The 21151-nt window shown below is 39.8% G+C and overlaps 1 protein-coding gene across 2 annotated transcripts in view; it reads right to left on the bottom strand.

Annotated features, from left to right (window-relative positions):
- smarca2 (SWI/SNF related, matrix associated, actin dependent regulator of chromatin, subfamily a, member 2) overlaps window positions 1–21151 on the bottom strand; it is a 43423-nt gene that overhangs the window by 21025 nt on the left and 1247 nt on the right. Inside the window, exons 1-16 of one of the 2 annotated variants that reach the window (XM_060884134.1) lie at window positions 19527–19729; window positions 18581–18830; window positions 18359–18488; window positions 16615–16950; window positions 14162–14260; window positions 10594–10882; window positions 9372–9498; window positions 7769–7942; window positions 7144–7317; window positions 6886–7056; window positions 6340–6390; window positions 6103–6233; window positions 5727–5784; window positions 5323–5423; window positions 4961–5108; window positions 2792–2955 (exon numbers count right to left, since the gene is read on the bottom strand). In XM_060884134.1, the coding sequence (XP_060740117.1) occupies window positions 2792–2955; window positions 4961–5108; window positions 5323–5423; window positions 5727–5784; window positions 6103–6233; window positions 6340–6390; window positions 6886–7056; window positions 7144–7317; window positions 7769–7942; window positions 9372–9498; window positions 10594–10882; window positions 14162–14260; window positions 16615–16950; window positions 18359–18488; window positions 18581–18808 (2381 nt within the window). In that variant the 5' untranslated portion in view covers window positions 18809–18830; window positions 19527–19729. Of the gene's footprint in view, window positions 1–2791; window positions 2956–4960; window positions 5109–5322; window positions 5424–5726; window positions 5785–6102; window positions 6234–6339; window positions 6391–6885; window positions 7057–7143; window positions 7318–7768; window positions 7943–9371; window positions 9499–10593; window positions 10883–14161; window positions 14261–16614; window positions 16951–18358; window positions 18489–18580; window positions 18831–19526; window positions 19730–21151 lie in introns of those variants that run through there. The other variant, XM_060884135.1, reaches the window with a different exon arrangement.

Below are 21151 nucleotides of genomic sequence, written 5' to 3'. Positions count from 1 at the left end.
GTAGATGTTGCAGTTTTTAGGTTTTTTCCCTTTTATTCTTTACGGTCAAGATACCTGAGCCCCCTCCATGCCAAAAGATTATACTTGCACTATGTGAAAGGACAATTGCGTTCAATTCCATGGGTTCATGGGTTCAATTCCAGCTATTTCAGACATCTGAAACTTTTTTGTTATGGCCCTAAATATGCTTAAATATATATTTTAAATGTAATAATATTGAATGAAACAGCAAATCTGTAATATTGACCACGTTATCTCTATAGATTTTGTGTCTTATCCCTTTTGTTTAATTGATCTAACATGGATCACCAGGCTTTAGACAAACTCGCAGAGTTTCTGCAACTATGAATTTCTAAAATGTATGTTTACATTTCTAAAATATTCATTGTTCAAATATTCAAATATTCATATGCAGTACAGTTGTGTGTGTGTGTGTGTGTGTGTGTGTGTGTGTGTGTGTTTGTACATTATATGTGGCACTTGTGGCTGAATTAGCAAAACTAGAACAGTGGAGGCTATCATAATACCAATGGAACAAGTCCATGACAAGCAGCCTTTGTGAAATAGTCAGTTTGGATTCTTCTGGTGCAAGCAGTGGGAACCAAGAACGTGCAGGTTTAATAAGCAGTTGCTTAGTAACAAGCTTGACCAGTCAGAATTCGATTCGACTCAATATCAGGCAACAGCAGTGAAGCATGTCATTTACTGTACATTTTAAAAAGCAATGATTCGCCAATGAAGCCTCCACAACCTGGCCAAAGGCTTTGTAAAGCATCTCATTCAAAAAGAGACTAGTGAATAGTATATATTACTGGTTCACCCCAATATGGCTGACAAGAAAGTTATCATCAGATTATTTTAGTTACATCTTAACACCTTCACATACTTTGCCTTCACATACTTTACATTCAAAGGAAATGTTTTTAGCTCCACCGACTTGCTATAATGTTATTATTATGTAATTTTAAAATGTGTATATTGATAAGTGTATATTGATATGTACATGTATATTGATAAGTGTATATCTCCAAACTCTTTCACACATTGTCACATGTGCTCACTGTAAACATGCTCTCATCTGTGAAGAGAATAGGTCGCCAATTGCCTACATGCTCTGTAAGGCTCTTGCATGGCTCCTCCTGTTCCTCCTCACACAAAGGATCAAATACCGGTCCTGCTGCTGGGTTGTTGCCCTTCTACGGGCCTGTCCAGCTCTCCTTATGTAACTACCCGTCTCCCAATACCTCCTCCATGTTCTTGAAACTGTGCTAGGAGACATCCTGGAGAACCTGGACTACCTGTGCAAACTGATTTGGTATAAAGGTATTGCCTCATGGGGGCACGGTGGCTTAGTGGTTAGCACGTTCGACTCACACCGCCAGGGTTGGGGGTTCGATTCCCGCCTCCGCCTTGTGTGTGTGGAGTTGCATGTTCTCCCCGTGTTCCTCTGGGTACTCCGGTTTCCTCCCCCGGTCCAAAGACATGCATGGTAGGTTGATTGGCATCTCTGGAAAATTGGCCGTAGTGTGTGATTGCGTGAGTGAATGAGAGTGTGTGTGTGTGTGCCCTGCGATGGGTTGGCACTCTGTCCAGGGTGTATCCTGCCTTGATGCCCAATGACGCCTGAGATAGGCACAGGCTCCTTGTGACCCGAGGTAGTTCGGGTAAGCGGTAGAAAATGAGTGAGCGAGTATTGCCTCATGCTAAAAGTAGTGACGAGGACCATAACAAAACACAAAATCATTCAGCAATGACAAGGAGAGCACAACTGTCTGTGGCCACCACTTTCAAAACCATTCCCTTTTTTAGGGTTATGTTGCTTTTGCCTTTCCAGTGTACCTGTTGTTACTTTCATTTGCACCAAAGCAAGTGAAACTCATTCTGAATCAACCATGTTTCTATCTGGACAGATTGATTTCCCTAAATGGAGTTAGTGTTTTAATAGTGACATGTCTAATGTCTAAGTCCTGCCCATGGTTTTGAAATGCAGACATCATCGTGTGATGCTCAGATAGCCACATCCTTTTGGCCATAGAGTGTATAAACAAAATATTAGGGATGGTGTCAATATTTTTAAAAAGTAGTGCCTATACAACATGCTAGCAATTGTAGCTAGCAAGAAGAGGCTACATGAACTGGAAAAAGTAAGTGAGATGTCTTTTTTCAGTAAAGATCAACCCAGTTTTAACCAGTTAGAAGAAAACAGAAGGAGGTGAGAACTCTGTAGAAACCTGGCTAGGCCAGCTTCATTCATTTATTGGCACTTCATTTAAGCTGCTACAGATCAGGGGTCTTCAATCCTATCCACAGAGGACTTGTTTGGCCGGAGGCTTTCATTCCTACCCGGCAGGAGCCACAGCTGATTCCACTTGTTTAATCAGTTCATCTTGGTCTCCAATTAACTATCAAGTGTGCCTCCTATTAGGCTGGAATGGAAGCCTGCAGCCAGGTTGAATTGTTGCCAATAAGACTGAAGACTCCTGCTATTGAAAATAGTGAAAAACTGATCACAAGCAAGTGCTTATCAAACTTTAACATATAGAAATTGTGGAATCCATTGACTTTATTTTTCTAGCACATAACTTAGGATTTTTCAGCTTTGAAAAACCATGGAATTGAAGAGGTGAGTGGAAATGTTTACTACAGATGTACTGTCAGTTATTTGTTTTGCCCTTTAACACTGTGTTAATGTTTAATATTCCACTGCCTTTGAATAAGCCCTTTATTATCTAATTTGTAGTGCCTTTTTGTGTTACCCAAGCGTGGTCTGTCTGTCAGCATGTTTACTTACGACAATGGCACGATGATCAGAAATGGACCATTAAGTCTCTTGTATTCCATTAGGTATGTGATGAGCGCAATGGTTTGGATGGTCTTCCCCAGCCCCATCTCATCTGCCAAAATGCCATTTAGGTTATTGTTGTACAGGGACACCATCCATTCCAGCCCCTGGATCTAACCAAGAGAGCAAACAAAAGTGTTATTGTTTGTCAGCTTGTTAGTACACATCCTTAATTTAATATTGTTCAGCCCTAATATTTTATTTACAGGACAGCTCCTATAATTTAACACAAAAATATACACAGTTCCTTACATAGTAATTTTCATTAATTGCTTATATACAAATACTTTCAACATTTTCTTCATTAGAGCTACACAAATTTGAGTCTGTTTAGCTCCATCCACTCCAAAGCGGAGATCAATTTCAGATCATGCCAAAATCACTTTCGCAAATGATTTCTAGCTTTTCTTGCTCGATCTCTATAAAACTGCTATATGCAGAAAATACAAACATATTTCTAAAAATACAGAAATCAAAATATAGATATTGAAATATATAAAATACAAAAACAAACCATTTTTGGATGGTTTATCGAAGATTTCATGTTTTTCTCAACTCCACTAATGACTAAAATGACCTCTAGTAGCATTTGTTAACTAAAATCAGTGGATTAAAATCAAAACTATTTATCGCTACAACATCCTCTGCCAAGCCTGTTTAAAATGTTAGTACCTCTATAAGTCTGACACTTTCACAGAAGTACTTAAACAAGCAAGAGAAGAGATGATAAGAAAAGAAAATAATGTTCTCTAAATCTACAGATAAATCCCAAAGCAGGCTGTAGCTGTCAAGGGTGTGATCATGTATAAGATAGAACCAGGATGTGGCATTCAAGGGTAACCAGATTCCATGTTGTCTATTTATTTTCTATTTCAGCTCAGTATGGTGTTGGCAATAACAAAGATCTGTTGTGTACCTACTGAGAATAATAGTAAATTACAACAGCAAAGTACATGACTGCACAGGTCTAGGTTATTTCATGGTTGTGTTCCTTCTTTTTGTATCTCAAATATAGAAAAAAAAACATGTTATAATATTCCCACATCCTGGTTCTATATTGCTTTATGGTTCTATAGGCCAAATTTGCAGAAAAAAAAGACCTTTTGTGAATAGAATCATTCAAGGGGTTACAGTAAAAGAGACAAATGCTTCCAAATACAATAACTCATACATTTCAGCCTGTAGGCCTACTGTAGCAGCATGCACCATCACGTGGATAAATATTCTAAATTTGTGATGGTGCAAAGAAATTAACGTCACTGGAATACTTGGAACATATGTTTGTAATAAGAGACCACAAGAGATAATTAAAAGGTATGCTGTTTACACTGACGTATAAATGACTGCATCGAGTGTAAATTAAATATTGTTGCAGCACGATCACAGTCTGGGCTGCCTACCTCTTCCTCAATACTCATTATGATGGCACATGCAACACTATTCTCATGTTTACACAGTGCTCTTACTGTGCCTGGTGTGAAAGTGAATTTGTCTTAGTAATATTGGCATACAGATTCCTGTCAACTATGTTAAAAATTGGTATATGGAGATTTGGTTTAAAATTAACAAGCATTAATTTGACGTGTTTGAATCATACAGTTGAAATTTAACACAATTTAATTTTTATTTGTAGAATGTAAATTCTTCAATGTCTGGAATGGCTGGGACTATTCCCTACCTGGACACTAGGGGGACATCATGGCAGTTTTTGTATCTTGTGCCATGTGTTTTTTGTTTTGTGTGTCTCCTGTGTTTGCCCTGCCCTATCCTTAATCCGTTCGCACCTCTGTTCTTTGTGTTTTCTATGATTTCCTCCCGTATTTTATCCTGTGGTCTTGTCTGATTTTCTCTGAGTCCTTGTGATGGTGTTACCCTGTCTCTCTTTTTTTTTTTTTTTCCTCCCCCTTTGTGTTTTTTTCCTAATAAATCCCCTTGTTATGTTATCCCTGCTTTTGGGTCTGTATATTATACCCCATTTTGTGACATTTAAACAATTTAATGGTTTAATCATAACGTACATAATTAATACTAACTTTGCATTTCACTAAAGTTTCTAATCATACAGCATTCAGTCTATTTAGCTAGTTTTTAAGATAAAATGCTCTGCATGCAATGCACCTGGTATTGCTTGAGTGTGCCGTTGATCAGTAAGGATGACTGCTTCTCCACCTTCTCAATGACAGCATGGGCTACTCCATAGTAAGACTGCAAGCTGGGCTGTCCAGCCTGAACACTATACTCATCGTCCACATCTTGCTTGGCCGACCTACAAAAACCAAATAAGACATGTGGCCTCGCGTCCTATTTAACTGATGAAATTGGCTTACAGCTCTGCCTATACTGTGCATATCTCAACAACAAATCATTGTAATCCAGTGAGTATAACAGAACAACAAACAAACAGATATCAAAGCAGGTAAAAAATAAAATCAGCAGAGACTATTTTTTTTTTTTTTTTTTTTTTAAATGTTGGTACATACTCTATGATGTGTTTTGCTGCTCCTTCAGACACCTCATCGCTATTGGGATCAAAAGTTTTCTTTTCCTCTGTTTCTGCCCGAGAGACCATTTCTTCTTCATCCTAAGATGTCAGACAAAGAAATAAATGCAGAGCATCTTATTGGCTCAATAAAAAAAGATCAGAACAGTTGTGTTTGTGTGTGTGTGTGTGTGTGTGTGTGTATATATATATATATATATATATATATATATATATATATATATATATATATATATATATATATATATATATATATATATATATATATATATATATATATATATATATATATATATATATATATATAAAATTGTGTGTGTTTACGTGTATGACTCACTTGCAAATTTGAACATTAAGGCTAAGAAGAATATTGAGAATACTCACCTCCTCTTCAAACTCAGAACCGCTCTCTTCACTGTCTGACCTCGGTGCCACTTCATAGCTACGTTAAGAAGGGTATACATGATACATAAGTGCTTGGATCTGTGTACTCAAAACCTTCTTTGTTTATATTAAGAAATAACTGCTGTCTTTTTTACGTTATGCAGTTTAAATGTTTTGTGTTCTGTGCAATAACAAAGGCTGACACAAACTGGCTAGAAGATATAAGTCAAAAGCAAACACAAAAACTAATATATAATAAAAAAATGTATAGTGCAAATGTAAAATTTTCTGAATCGCACTGAATTCTAGGTTATGTTAAAAAAATCAAAAACACACATAAAACAAAGAAACAATTATGGAAAAAAGACAATCTTACCCAGGATTCATCTCAAGCCAGGCCTCCAGTTGGCTAGACTTGGGAGCATCGGTGCCCTGTAGCACCTTCCCCGTCTCTGTCTGAATGACTTTGACTGGGAGTTCACTCATCTGACTGCTCTCATCAATGGGCTGTGTGAATTAATAAACAACAGCATTGGTATACCTGACTGCTTAATGCTGATAACTGCTGCCGTAGAATAGATTAGCAGCCTGTCTCTGTATGGATTTCACTCACCTCCCCATCAGGTCCGATTGCTCCAAGCCCTTCGGTATCTCCATCTTCCTTCTAAAAGTTTCAGTCACAGGAGAAAAGTACATTTAAATGAGTAACAAAGAAACAACATCTTTCATCAGCTCTAGACTCCATCAGGACTGTAAATATATTACAGCATCTGCTTTCAAATTTGCATTTTCAAAGTGATGAAAGTGCACAATAATGATGTTAAATGACTTACAACCCTGCAGTGGCCATTTTTGCAATGCCATTATCTATGTTACGGGGATTGGGGGGGGACAAATCACTAGCCTAGTCAAGCAGATTTTGTGTCTGTCTTAGTTGTTGATTCATAGTTGCCCAGAGACCATGATTGTTTAAGGTTAATTTGGCAGGTTTACACATAGCACCCTTATTCTGGTGTGTATTTTGGGAATCACCTTTTAATGTTATAACTATAGCATATATAAATCAGATGTATATATGTTTGTATATGCTGTATATATTTCAGCATTTCCATTTAAATAAGTGTGTCAGTTATAAATGCTAATCTGTGTGATCATCCACCTTCTTCTTCTTCTTCCTCTTCTTTTTTTCCTTGGCAGCCTGGGCAGCCTTGTGTTCATAGACCAGGGTGGTGAGGTTGGCCACATACTCATCGGTTTGCTGGAGCAGGTAAGCTAGACGCTTGTCCTTCTTCTGGTCAATCAGCTTTCTGTAGCCCTCTTCATCCTCTGCCTAAAGAGAACAGACAAATGTTGCATGGATGTTCTTCAGATGTTCCTGGATATATGGGTCTGCATTATGATTATAATTATAACAAACCATCAGCCTTCTCATTCTCTCTTTCTCAATTCTTTCGGTCTCCTTCTTCTGCTCCCTCTCTGTGTTGGCATGCCATGTGGCCACAGCCTTGGACAACTTCTGAATCTTTGCCGAGATTGAACGGTGATACTCCTTGAAGTCTTTAGCATGCTGGAGGATGCTGTTAAGGTATTCCTGAAAATAAACAGGTACATGTATGATCATTATGTGCATCACAAAAGATGTTGCTTCAAAGAATGTAAACTTAATTCTAAACGAAGCTTTACTTACACATCATTTTTTTTTTAATCTCATGTTTATATTACAATATTATGATCAATTCATTAAGCTATTTCTCTTAATTACAATTGTTTTTTACTAAATTACTAATATTATTTACTTAAAACGTATCCTGGGTGTATTAATAAAATTGTTGCAATCATTTAAGAAAAAATGTAAAAGAAATAGCATGGAGTAATAAAGTGACATGTATTGTGGCAATGTCACAGTTGTGGCTCAACTCAACTATACTTTTCATCGAAAAAAAGAAAAAGTCTGTTACGTATAAATGTAAGTACAGTGAAGAGAACATGCAGGTTGAGATTCATGCACTGTAAGATCAATGTGAGAAGACCTACTACGGTACCTGATGTTTCTGGCGGCGTTTTCTCTCCTGTTCAATTTTCTGCTGCTTTTCCAGCTTCTCTGTCATGCGTGCCTCCCTAAGTGTCTGCCTCTTACTGCGCTTGTAGGCCTTGGAATTCAACGCCGTCTCCAATGTGGTATCTTTGCGCATACAAGCCACAACGTCCTGCCGCAGCTGAGGGAATACATGAGGGTAGTACTGGTTAATAGGTTAATCATATAGTCAAGGTTAATAATATGCTTGGCATCCGTGTAAATTTCAGGTCAGATCAAAACCCAATTCAAAGGTTAACAAAGTGGCCCAAGTGATCTAATTTTGTGATCATTTTGTTCTGCAGACCTGGTAGAGACCCAGTATAGGATGGTTTACAACTGGAAGTGTTTACATGAAGTAAGAGCTCCCCCTAATGAACATCCTGGAGCACTTCATAAGCTGGACTGGGGTGTTTGTTACAGTCACTGGTACACAGCAGTTAGAGACAGGGAAAGGTGTGAACATTTATGTACAAGCAAATAAACAAGTTATTTGATACTACTGTCTCCAGATAGACAAAACAATCTACCATAGTTGTACCAAAAATTAAGGTTAGAGATACCACCAAGCTCTCGCACTCTATTTTCTTCTCTTCACACTATATAACAATATATAGGCTAGTGGTGGCTCAATCGGTTAGAGCTCTGTGTTACTGATCAAAAAGCTCAAGGATTCAACCCTCAGCACTGCCAAGCTGCTACCATGGAGCACGGCCTTTAGCGCTCTTTACTTCAGGGGTGCTGCACCATGATCGACCCTGTGCCCTGACCTCAACTTTCTTTCACTGTGCTGTAATGTATATGTGACAAAGACTACTTCTCCATTTATTTTTGGTTCAGTTTTTATTTGTGTTTATATGTGAAAGAAATAGAACATCTCTGGCAAAGCCAAAGTTTGCCCTAAACATTACCAGCATACAGGGAATATATACGACCCTACACAGGAGTATGTCTAAGAGTATAAGCATTTGTCCATTATCTACCTATCTTGGCAACGCACTAGGCAGTTAATGTCAGTCTGAGACCAGGTTCCTGTATACTGTAAAGGTGAATGAAACCTCATTCAAATAGATGGCAGATACCATATAGGACTGACAAGATGACCTTGCAAACACAGATTTAAATTTATCTGCACATGTTCATGTAGGAATTTCTGGCAACATCTTAACCAATAAGGTGATTTAGCTTGTTTTATTGTAGATTCCCATGCACCAATCATATTTCATCTCTGGTAAAAATACAAACATTTTCGGGTTTATCAACCCCAGCAAAACATCAGTTCAAATAAATTTTGTTTTGTATTAAGATTTAAACAAATATAAATACATACACAAGAGCAATGATATTATGGATGCATATTAAGCAAATTTTCATACTACAAATGTGTGTGTTCCAGACCCCTCAATCCATCGGTGCTTATGGCTGGTACTCGGTTCATCTTTCATTTTCAATTTTCTATGTTTGTACAATTAGGAATACATAATTATCACCATTTAATTGGACACAATCGGTTAAGCATTCCTAATGATATCATAGAGGTTCCTTTTGTACGCTTTTCAAATATCCTTTACCTGACGTTGAAAATTAAGAAGCCTTAAGGCCTTCAGCTCGACTGTTGCTTTAGTTCTCAGGTCAGGAGGCAAAGAACCAGGCAAATTTTCCAGCTCTTGAATTCTGTGGGCAATCCTGGCCTGCAGCCTTTTAAGAAAGAAATATAAAGTTTAAGGCTTTGTAATGTAATGTGCAAAACAAACAATATATTACAATGCATTCAGCTTTCACTGCCTCTCAGACAGTGATTTTAGGTAATTTTAATCATTAGGTCATATTAGGTCATACTACTGTGTGTGTGTGTGTGTGTGTGAGAGAGAGAGAGAGATTTTGTTGGTGACATTGAATGCTACACTTCAGTGAAATGCTCAAAAAAAATGTCTCCTTTATTCCCATTTCAAAAATTGTATTTGTGGGAGCCCTGAGAACCCTGCCAAAATATGTCAAACTGTCTTTAGTATGAAGACTAAATGGGGAAAAAAAAGTAATTTTAAAAAGTAATGTCTGACATACAGAAAATATCACATAATTTGACTTTTGATTTGACTGCTTGTCTGGTAAGGGCCAGCTGCTTTACAGGATAAATACAGAAAAAGACAACATTTGCATGTACTTGATCTGTCAGACAGGTTTGTTGAAGAAAAACAGAAAAGTAGCAGAATGGCTATGTCGACCCCTCCTTTTATACTAATGCGACTTACACAGATAGGCCATGGGCCTCCTTTTCTTGTTGTCAACACCTGCAATCATACACCTTCTGCATCACAATCCACTGGATAATACAATCACTGGCTTGACAACAGAAATATGCTGCTGCTGCTGAAATTAAGGGTAGTGTGGTCAATTTGCTCGACATTTTGTTAGAATCCGAGCCGAATGCCTGTTGTACTAGTGAAATTAAAAGCTCGCTGAGGTTTTACAATTGACAGCACTTTAATAAGTGCTCCTTTTTAACCTGACGTAGAAAGCAGCTTGGCGAGTTTATCATCGTTTTGTCATCGGGCATAAAATTATTTTAACTTACACAATGGCAAAGTATGTTTACTCTAATGATCCATAAACAAATGATATTTTTTCTCATTCATGGAGACACTCCAGGATCCAGCGGAATAATGATGGTTATGAGAGTCACAGGCAGTGTCACTTTAAAAGGCTGAACTGCAACGTAAAGTTTTGCTTTTTATTGATTGGAGAATTAGATGTAAAAAAAAAAACAAGTTTTTACAACTTTTTATTTTGTACCTGTACTCTCGCTCTTGTAGAAGCTCCACTGGGTCCAGGCCCTGCGGCTTTTGAATGGGTGTGATGCGGTTCTGCTTCTGCTGCAGCTGGATAATTAGCGAGGTCTGTCCAGGGCCTTGTTGCTGCTGGGGCTGCTGGGCCTGGGGTTGAGATTGGGACTGTGGTGTGAGAGATGTACTGGGCATGGCCTGGGTGGCTGTGGGAGCCTGAGGAGGAACAGGAGAGGGTCTGCCACTAGGGGCTGGCACAGGGAGCTTCTGGGAGCTGCTACAGGCTTCAGCGCCTTGACCTAAAATCAGGGAGGAAGCTGTTACAAAAAACGCCTCTAAGACAGGATTAGGCACGGATCTGAGGATCCTTTGCTTTGAAGATCCCACATAAATAAATAAATCAGAATCAGAGAGTTTTATTGCTAAGTATGCTTGCATACAAGGAATTTGTTTGTCATATGCTTCCAGTACACAGAGACAACAATGAGATTACCAAAAAAATAATGTAAAAAATGAAAAAATAAATTGAAAAATAAATCAATTGTATGTACAGTTGTGCTACAGATGGTTGAATGGAATAGAATAAGATGTAGGGATGTACTAGGATGGAGATGGTAATAATTAAATGTAAAGTTATTGCACATTGTTATTGCATAATGTTGGGAACATTTATCTGTTCATGGGGTAGATTGCCTAGGGGAAGAAACGGTTCTTGTGCCTGGTTGTGCTGGTATTTGGGGCTCTGTATATCGCTAGCCAGATGGTAAAAGTGGATGACTTTGATATGAGGGATCCAGAGTGATTTTTTTGAGTCCTTATTCCTTCCTTCCTTATTCTTGATATATGCAGTTCTTGGAAGGTGGGCAGGGGAGCGCCAATAATCATTTCAGCAGGCTGAACCATTCAATGTAGTCTTCTGATCTCTGATTTTGTTGCTGAGCCAAAACACAGTTATTGAAGTGCACAGAACAGACTCGATTACAGCTGAGTAGAACCGTTTCAGCAGCACCTGAAGTCCACAATCATTTACATTTCTGGGATATAGCAAACACACTTATCCAGAGTGACTTACATTTTTATTTCAATTTATTTTCGATGAGGCAGATGGCTGTAGTGTCCTCTGCAAACTTTGGAGCTTGGCAGAGGGGTCATTAGAGGTGCAGTCACTGGTGTACAGGGAGGAAAGCAGTGAGGAGAGAACACAACCTTGAGGGGCGCCAGTGTTGTTAGAGCGGCTGTTTTACATGAATTTCCTCAGTCTCACTAGCTGCTGCCTACCTGTCAGAATGCTGGTGATTCACTGACAGATAGAGTTAGGAACAGATTAGATTGTTCTGGAGGAGTGTTGGAATGATGGTGTTGAAGGCCGAACTGAAATCTACAAACAAGATCCTGGCAAATGTCCCTGATTTATCAAGGTGTTGCAGGATGTAATGCAAGTTTACTGCATCATTCATGTACCTGTTTGCTCTATAAACAAACTGCAGGGGGTCCAGTAAGGACCAGAACCAAATTTTCGAACGACTTTATGATGACAGACGTCAGCGCCACAGGTCTGTAGTCATTAAGACCTCTTATCTTGGGTTTCTTCGGGACGGGGATGATGGTTGAATATTTGAAGCAGACAGGAGCTTCACACAGCTCCAGTGATCTGTTGAAGATCTGTGTGAAGATGGGGTCCAGCTGGTCAGCACAGGTTTGCAGACAGGTTGGTGTTACACCATCTGGGCCTGGTGCCTTTCTTCTTTTGTTCTTTCTGAAGACCTGACACACATCATCTTCACTGATCTGGAGCGCAGGAGGGGGGAGAGAGGTTACTGGAGGTGTTAAAGGTTGTGTAAAGAGATGATCAGTATAAGTGTGGGGGTTTTGAATCTACAACAAAACTCATTCAGATCTTCAGCAAGTTGTTGATTCACCACAGTGCCCCATATGGTGTCTTGTAGTTGATGGATTTCAAACCTTTCCAGACTAAAGCTAAGTCGTTAGGGGTGAACTGAACCGCCAACCTTTTAGCATAGCTCTTCTTATTCAAGGCCCTATATCCATTTCTGTAGGCATCCTCTTTGGCCTGATGAAGATGTCTGAGTTTTGCTGTAAACCATGGCTTATCATTGTTGAATGTTAGATGACTTCTGGTAGGGATGCATATGTCCTCACAGAAAATGATATATGAAGTTACAGTCTCAGCGAGCTCGTCCAGATCATTGGCAGCAGCTTCAAAAACACTCCAATCAGTGAGGTCAAAACAGGCTTTTAAAACCTGCTGTTATGTTGCTCCATCGCATTACAGTCTTCACTACAGGTTTAACAGATCTAAGTTTTTTCCTGTAGGTTGGTATAAGGTGAACCAGGCAGTGAACAGAAAGACCCAAAGCTGCCCGTGGGGCTGAGCCATATGCATTCTGTATTGTGGTGTAACAATGGTCCAGTATATTACTGTCTCTGGTGGTACATGTAACGTGCTGTCTGTATTTTGGCAGTTCACGTGAGAGATTTGTTTTATTAAAGTCCCCAAGAATTATTATAACAGAGTCCGGGTGTTGTTGTTCTGTCCCTGTAATCTGATCAGCGAGTTTTCGTGAAGCCAGGCTCACATGCCCTTGCGGTGAAATCTAAAAACTCAAACTCTTCAAAGTACTCAAACACTGTTATATCTGTACATCATCCTCCATTGATGTAGAAGCATGTCCTGAAGCCCCGCAATTTTCTCGCTGATTCCGCACCACGGTCTGCTCTGAATAGCTGAAAGTTTAGCAGATGTAGCACATTGTCTGGCGTGGCATTGTTAAGCCAGGTTTCCGTGAAACCCAGTGCAGCAGAGTGTGAAAAGTCCTTATTTATCCGGGAGAGCAGAAGGAGTTTGTCCGTTTTTTGTTGTGTAGAGAGAGGAGGTTCACCAGGTGGATGCTAAGCAGCATCATTCTAAATCCGCGCTGTGTGAGCTTCATGAGCGCACCTGCTCGCGTCCCCCGTCTGCGTGTCTTTAAGAGTTTGACCAGTGCTGCTGCTCCGACAACTACAATGTTTAGCAGACGATTTTGTGGTGTTCTTTTTGAAGAACACAGTTTGGTTTTCTGAAATATTTGCAGAGTTTTTATCCAGACTCAGATTCACCAGTTGATGGCCCCTGATCTAGGTTAAGATTTGTACAGATTTCCTTGTAGTTTGCATCACTGTGGCTCAAGCTGTTTGTTCATTGTGTAATTGTCACCAAATAAGAAACTAAGTGTGTGTCCCTGTTAGTGATTGGTACTAAGATCACTTTGGGGATCAGTGGAGATAACAAGACCTGGATCTGAATTAAGTGTTGGTAATTACTCATTTGACTGGCACTGAAACCTTTCAAGCTATTTAGGGGACTGGTCAGAGGTTTGTTCAGATATTACAACTTTCTTAACACTATTGCAAAGACATAGGAAGCAGGTTAAAAGCACTGCATATATTTTGTAACAAGGGTTGTTGAAAACAATATCAGGCTTGGCACCTTCTAAGACAACAGCAGAAAACAAAGAGAATTCCAGCGCGAGGGGAAAGTCTCAGTTCAATGGAAGTGTGTTTAAGACTCTCAGATTTACCTTCTGCCCAGGGTTTTGGCCCGGTACTTGGAGCATGTGTCTGCATGCCTGCAGTGGAACTTGGGCCTGATGCAGGGCTTCCGTGGGGTACAGGCATACCTGTGAACACAACACAACCAAATATGGAAAAGCAAAATACCCAATAGTACCACCTAGACAGTGGGCTTAAAGGTTACTGTAGTAAATAAAAAAATAAATAAATATTACGCAAACATTTCTCAAAAATCTCTAACTAATGTGATGGATAGTTAATGGAGCATGGTTGGATTTATACAGCACAATGAATCCAATATAATACAATTAATCTGCAGAACACTCATTTTATATGCATCTTACACCGCAATTAATTTGATTAGATCATCCTAATCAATACAGAGAGGCTTCGAGCTTGCCCAGAATACAGTACACGTACTTCTAAAACAAGTCAACATAATGCCTCTTCAACCAATTCTAGGATTTCATGTTAGTAATTTGGATGCCAAAAATAGGCTTATAATATACAGCCTTTTGAGGACATTAGACTGGTTAGAATTTCAATTCCAAAATATAGCTGCAAGCAGCGACGACGGGCCCTCGCACGGTTTTTTTATCGCTATACGGTGCCTTCCAGAAAACAATGCACGGTGGGCAAGTGCATCAAGTGGGTAAACAACATCAGTGGACTATTTTATGTGGTTACTGACCCATTTGGGGACTGTAGGTAAATGAAACCCCACATTTTAGACAAACGGGGGCGCTAGTGAGCCACTTAAGAGACACACCTTTGTCTGACCTTTTTGTCCACACTTAACAGCCAACAAATGTGATGTATGTGTCAAATTTCAAGTTAATCTAAGCACGCCAAAAGCCTTAAATATGCCTGAAATAAAAGTAAACTTTGACATGATGCCATGGCATCTCCAATATCTCTGCGTCATGGTGGCCAAGTCTGGTCTCAATTGCATGAATCCCCTAGGAGCAGTATTTAAAGTTTACCGCATGCAGCTGTCAAAAAATCCACCTTTGTGACTGACACACTTCCTGGGGCCTGTTGGTGGCGCTATACCCGGGACTCACAATAAGCACATCAATGTGATCAGAATCCTTGGCCGAACATACACACCGAGTGTCATCCCAATAAGACCTGTTTTGCTTTAGATATTAGACACTTCCTGTTTCTCTGAATTCGCCATAACTTAGTCGCCTCGCCATGGCAGCACCGTTCGAGATATCAAAAATCCCTTCGCAATTTAGCAAGTGCAATGTCTCAGCATCATGTTGACCACTTTTGGTGTCAATCGCATGAATGTCCTAGGAGGAGTATTTAAAAGTTCACCGCATGCACTTATAAAACAATCCTGTTTGACTTCCTGTTGGGCGGAGCTCATAGTTTAGAGCGCGAAAGTTGTTCAGGTCGATGAGATCTATATGCATACCAACTCTCGTACATGTACATAATTGCCCGATCTGTGCACCAATGTTTGTTTTTGCATTACAGGGGGCGCTACAGAGCCCCCCTGCCACGCCCGTATTCCAGCCTTTGCCCGAGCCTGGCGTCGCACGACTCTGACGTGTGTGCCAAATTTCAAGAGTTTCCGAGCATGTTAAGGGACCCCAATTGGCCAATGTGGGGGGAAAAAAAAAAAAAAAAAAAAAAAACCAGGGCTTCGCACCATTCGGTGCTCAGGCCCTAAATACTCCCGAGGAAAAACAATAGGGCTTCGCACCATTCGGTGCTCAGGCCCTAAAAAAAAAAAAAATAAATAAAAAAATAAAAAAATACTCCTGAGCAAAAACAATAGGGCTTCGCACCATTCGGTGCTCGGGCCCTAAAAAAAAAAAAAAAAATAAATAAATAAATAATACTCCTGAGCAAAAACAATAGGGCTTCGCACCATTCGGTGCTCGGGCCCTAAATAAATAAATAAATAAATAAATAAATAAATAAAACTCCCGAGCAAAAACAATAGGGCTTCACACCATTCGGTGCTCGGGCCCTAAAAAAATAAAAAATTTAAAAAATAAATAAATAAATAATACTCCCGAGCAAAAACAATAGGGCTTCGCACCATTCAGTGCTCAGGCCCTAATAAATCATACAAACATTCAACCACTCCACCTTGAAACACTGAGGTAACAAGACAGACAGACAGAGAGACACACAAACAGACAAACTGAAAACATAATGCTGTCACTATGCAACACAAACATAAAACATAGGAGTTCCATTTAGTTTAAGATGCTACGTTTATGTTGATTGGAATATACAGTAAATGGTGTAATTTTTTTAAAAAAAAAATCATTTGATTTGTTATGAAGGTCATTTAATTTGTCAGATGATAGAGAAAGGTTGAGAGAAATTGTTGACTGTAATTCCTAAAACATGTATTACTACTTCATATATATATATTTATATACACATCTACAACTCACAAGTATTACTACACCTCAGTACTACTAATCCCAGTACACACCTGGAGTCCTGTTGTAAGGTCCAGTGTTAACAGGCTGCTGCTGCATTGTGGGAAGGCCCCTCTTACCCTGCACAGCCAGTTGCAGGTTATCAGGCAGGGGCTGTCCCCGGCCCAAGATCTTGTAAGCCAGAATCTGAGCGCGGAGCTGCTGCAATTGAACGGGGCTGAAGGTTGAGTGGCTACGACCCTGCTGCCCCATTGCCTGAGGCTCCATCGGCATCATGGGGCCTGGTTGAGCCTGAGACATCTGTGGTGGTGTAGGACCCCCTCCAGACATGGGGCTGGATACATGCTCAGGTACGGAGCCCATTGGGGAAGGGTGAGGTGATATGTATCCTAGAAATAAACAAGTGGTGTATTTACAAAGAAATTCTCCTTTAGAACAATTTGATTGTCTTGTTAAGATCAAATCAACTTCAATATTAGTTCTATTACTACTTGTATTATTGTTAATAGTGAAGAGAGTGCTCAAGGATGTTTCCTGAGACTACACTTGTTCTTCTTATTTTTATCCACAGTAGATCAGAGCTAAGTGGATATAAAAAAATGCTTCTTTATGTCCGTAAGTTTGTCTGATTATTAGATACAAAATATCTGCTGATTAACTAAATAAATTACTCAAAAATGCCCTAAGCGATGAAAGACTTTTAGAAATGTAGATTTTATGTTTGAAAGCTGGAGACCAAGGTATACTTTCCTTGAAGGACAGGGATGTGAGGTCAAATATACCAAAAAGAGCACAAATACATCAGAATTTATGCTAAATAAATTGTATGCTTCTTAAATTCTAAACAATGACCTTCTTTGCTAATTGAAAAAAAAATTAAAGGGTGTGATATAAACCCTGTTTGTGTGTTGCAAGACAGAACCTTGTCTCAGTAATGCTTTATATAAACGTCACACTCTCGCCATGTAATAAGCAGATTGTTTGCAAAGTTACTTGATGCAATTGTAATTAAATGACTTATTTAATTAAATTACTTATTTATTAGTAGAATATTAAGAGAACAGTGATCAAAGACAATATGATATGTTCCCAATTAACAATCAAGCTGCATATGTTGGTGTTGAGGTAATTTCTGCAGATCTATCAATGTTGGCTAGATCAATGTCTGGGGCAGCAATGGTGTGTGTGAGTTCTACGTCTTTGTCCTAATTATTGATTTCCACTGACAGGCTACAGTGACACATAAATATTAAAAACAACTTAAAACTCAATTAAACCGATTATTCATCATTTTTGCTCCTATCACAAAAGGAATGATGCAGATGATAAATTAATATAACACTTCCTCAAAGATCTAGGCACATCATTTGAACCTGAACAATGTTTATTCATGTAGGGTCAAAAAAAATTCTTGATAAATTTCAAATAAGCTAATAGGGAAGTGCCTAATTTGTATTTACAAGGGTGAGGAAAGTCTGGACATGCCAACATTTTCCAGGAGATTAAGAGGTTACTTTAGATGAGCCGGTGTCTAGTGTAGCATCACTTAACATGATGCTGTTCTGTTCACCACAGCTGCAAAGAGTGGTCTTTGGCATTAGTGCAGCATTCCTGTCAAACTAAACCAGATCAGATCTGACCATTCTTCTCTGACCTTTCTCATTAACGAGGCATTTTCACAGACAGATGTTTTTCGCACCATTCCTTGTCCAGAGACAATGACAATGCAATAACAAACAGTGGTTACAGAATTCCATTTAATGATGCTGGTGACTGTATATTGCCACTAAAACAAACCTTGGCTGTGCTGATCCATTGGACTCTGTGGTGGGCCCATGCCACTGTGCAGGGATCTCATCCCAACACCTTTGATCTGCCCATAGTGCATTTCGTCTCCCATTCCCTTCTCATGCATTCCTTCCATGGGCTGAAAGGTGTTGGGAAAGAGAACCAATATAGATTTTCTTCTTATGACTATTCAAAATTTAATGTTAAAACTCACCTGTGTAATCTGCCTACCTTGTGCATTGGATGCATGCCCTCCTGAGAATAGTCTCCTGACCCCTGGCTCTGCATGCTGTGAGGTACACTGGGAGGTCCTGGGCTTGGGCCCATCACACTGTGGACAGAGCCTGGAGAGGGGCCTGGTCCAGGACTGGGGCCTAAAATGGGCCCAGGGGAAAGGCCTGCACCAGGGGAGGGTCCAGGGTGGGACATTCCAACTGAAGTATCAGTTGGGGTGGCCATTTGTCAGGCGTGAAGCTATGGACTGGAGAAAAATAATAGACATTAAAAGAAAGGTACCTGTTATTCACACATTAGTTATGCAACTGTGTGTTATGCAACACACAGGTAAAACAGCAAAAAAAAAAATAATTGATGCTCCCCTGCCCACTCACCACAATACAAGAACCAGAAACCGGGCAGGAAATATCACTACTGTGATTTTTTTTTAAAGTTCTAAAGTAAACTCTTTATCATACCTGACACACATTACTGTTATTTACACTAACATGCACTCTCACAATGTATGTATATTACTGATCTGTCATATACTCTGTATTCCTATTTAATACTTGTACTGTCTATATTGTCTCACATTGTCTGTTTTGTGTTGTCTGTTTTTGTCTTGTATAGTCCAATCTACATGTATAGTGTTATTTATGTCTGTACCTTTGAGAGTCACCAACAGATGGAACCAAATTCCTTGTGTGTGTCAACACACTTGGCCAATAAACCTGATTCTGATTCTGATTCTGCTTTAGGGTGTGCTTTAAAGTGGAATTGATGGTCATAAACAAAGTTATTTTAAATGCTACCTCTTTTGTAAAACTGCCTTCACCCTATTCAGTCATTTCTTTCCTGTTTGGATTAATCTAATAGTGGCTAAGATATACACTGATCAGCCATATCATTAAACCCATTCACAATTGAGGTGAATAGCATTATCTTGTTACAGTAGCACCTGTCAAGAGGTGAGATGCATCAGGCACAAAGTAACAGTCAGAACAGTCAGTTCTCGATGTGTCCAAGATGGCGATGAGTCTGCATACCAACAGGAGGTGAAGCAGCTGATGCTATGGTGCAGTCAGAACAGTCTAGAGTTAAAAACCCTCAAAACTGTGGGGATGAGAGTGGACTTTAGGAAAGACCCCTCAACACTACTCCCCCTCACAATATCCAACAGCCTTGTGTCATCTGTGGAGTCCTTCAAGTTTCTGGGCACTACCATTTCCCAAGACCTGAAATGGGAGTCCAACATAAACTCATCAACATCATCAAAAAGGCCCAGCAGAGGATGTACTTTCTACATCAATCAAGGGAGTATGGTCTGCCACAGGAGCTGTTGATGCTGTTCTACACTGCAGTCCTTGAATCTGTCCTGTGCATACCCATCATCATCTGGTTTGGAGCAGCAAAAAAACAGGAAAGGAACAGACTGCAACGCACATTTAAAACAGCAGAAAAAATAATTGGTGCTCCCCTGCCCACTCCCCAGGACTTGTACCATACAAGAACCAGAAACCGGGCAGGAATAATCACTACTGACCATTCGCACCCTGGACACAACCTCTTTCAGCTCCTCCCTTCTGGCAGGTGCTACAGAACTTTGTTTACCAAAACTGTCAGACACAGGAACAGTTTCTTTCCCCAGACAATCACCCTGATTAAAAACTCACCATAATTTTATTCCCTGCTTCATATCTATAAGTACTGCATTATCAGAACTGTCAATCTGTTACACACAGACACTACTGCTGCTGTATATTGTACAAAAAGCATAATATTGCACGATACTGTTATTTGCACTTCCATGCACTCTCACACTTTATGTACATAACTGATGAGTCATATATTCATTCATTCATCTTCTACCGCTTATCCGAACTACCTCGGGTCACGGGGAGCCTGTGCCTATCTCAGGCGTCATTGGGCATCAAGGCAGGATACACCCTGGACGGAGTGCCAACCCATCGCAGGGCACACACACACTCTCATTCACTCACGCAATCACACACTAGGGACAATTTTCCAGAGATGCCAATCAACCTACCATGCATGTCTTTGGACTGGGGGAGGAAACCGGAGTACCCGGAGGAAACCCCCGAGGCACGGGGAGAACATGCAAACTCCACACACACAAGGTGGAGGCGGGAATCGAACCCCGACCCTGGAGGTGTGAGGCGAACGTGCTAACCACTAAGCCACCGTGCCCCCCCGAGTCATATATTCTGTATTCATATTTAATACTCATACTGTCTATTTTATCACATCTGCATTGTATTGTATTGTCTTGCATGGTATAGTGTTATTTATGTCTGTACTTTTGATAGTCACAAACAGCTGGAACCAAATTCCTTGTGTGTGTCAACACACTTGGCCAATAAACCTGATTCTGATTCTGATTTGAAGCAGGATAAAATGGGCAAGAGTAAAGCTAGGAGAGACTGGCCATGAGCACCCAAGGCTCATCAATGTGCATGGGGAATAAAGTCTAACCTGTGTGGTCTGATCCTACACAAGAGCTTTGTCTTTGAGTGTAGATAGTGTATAACGATATTATAATGACTTTATAGCATCTGTACGGAT

This window comes from Tachysurus vachellii, chromosome 12 (assembly GCF_030014155.1).
Source record: "Tachysurus vachellii isolate PV-2020 chromosome 12, HZAU_Pvac_v1, whole genome shotgun sequence".
NCBI lineage: Eukaryota > Metazoa > Chordata > Actinopteri > Siluriformes > Bagridae > Tachysurus > Tachysurus vachellii.
This window is presented reverse-complemented; position numbering and strand designations above follow the sequence as displayed.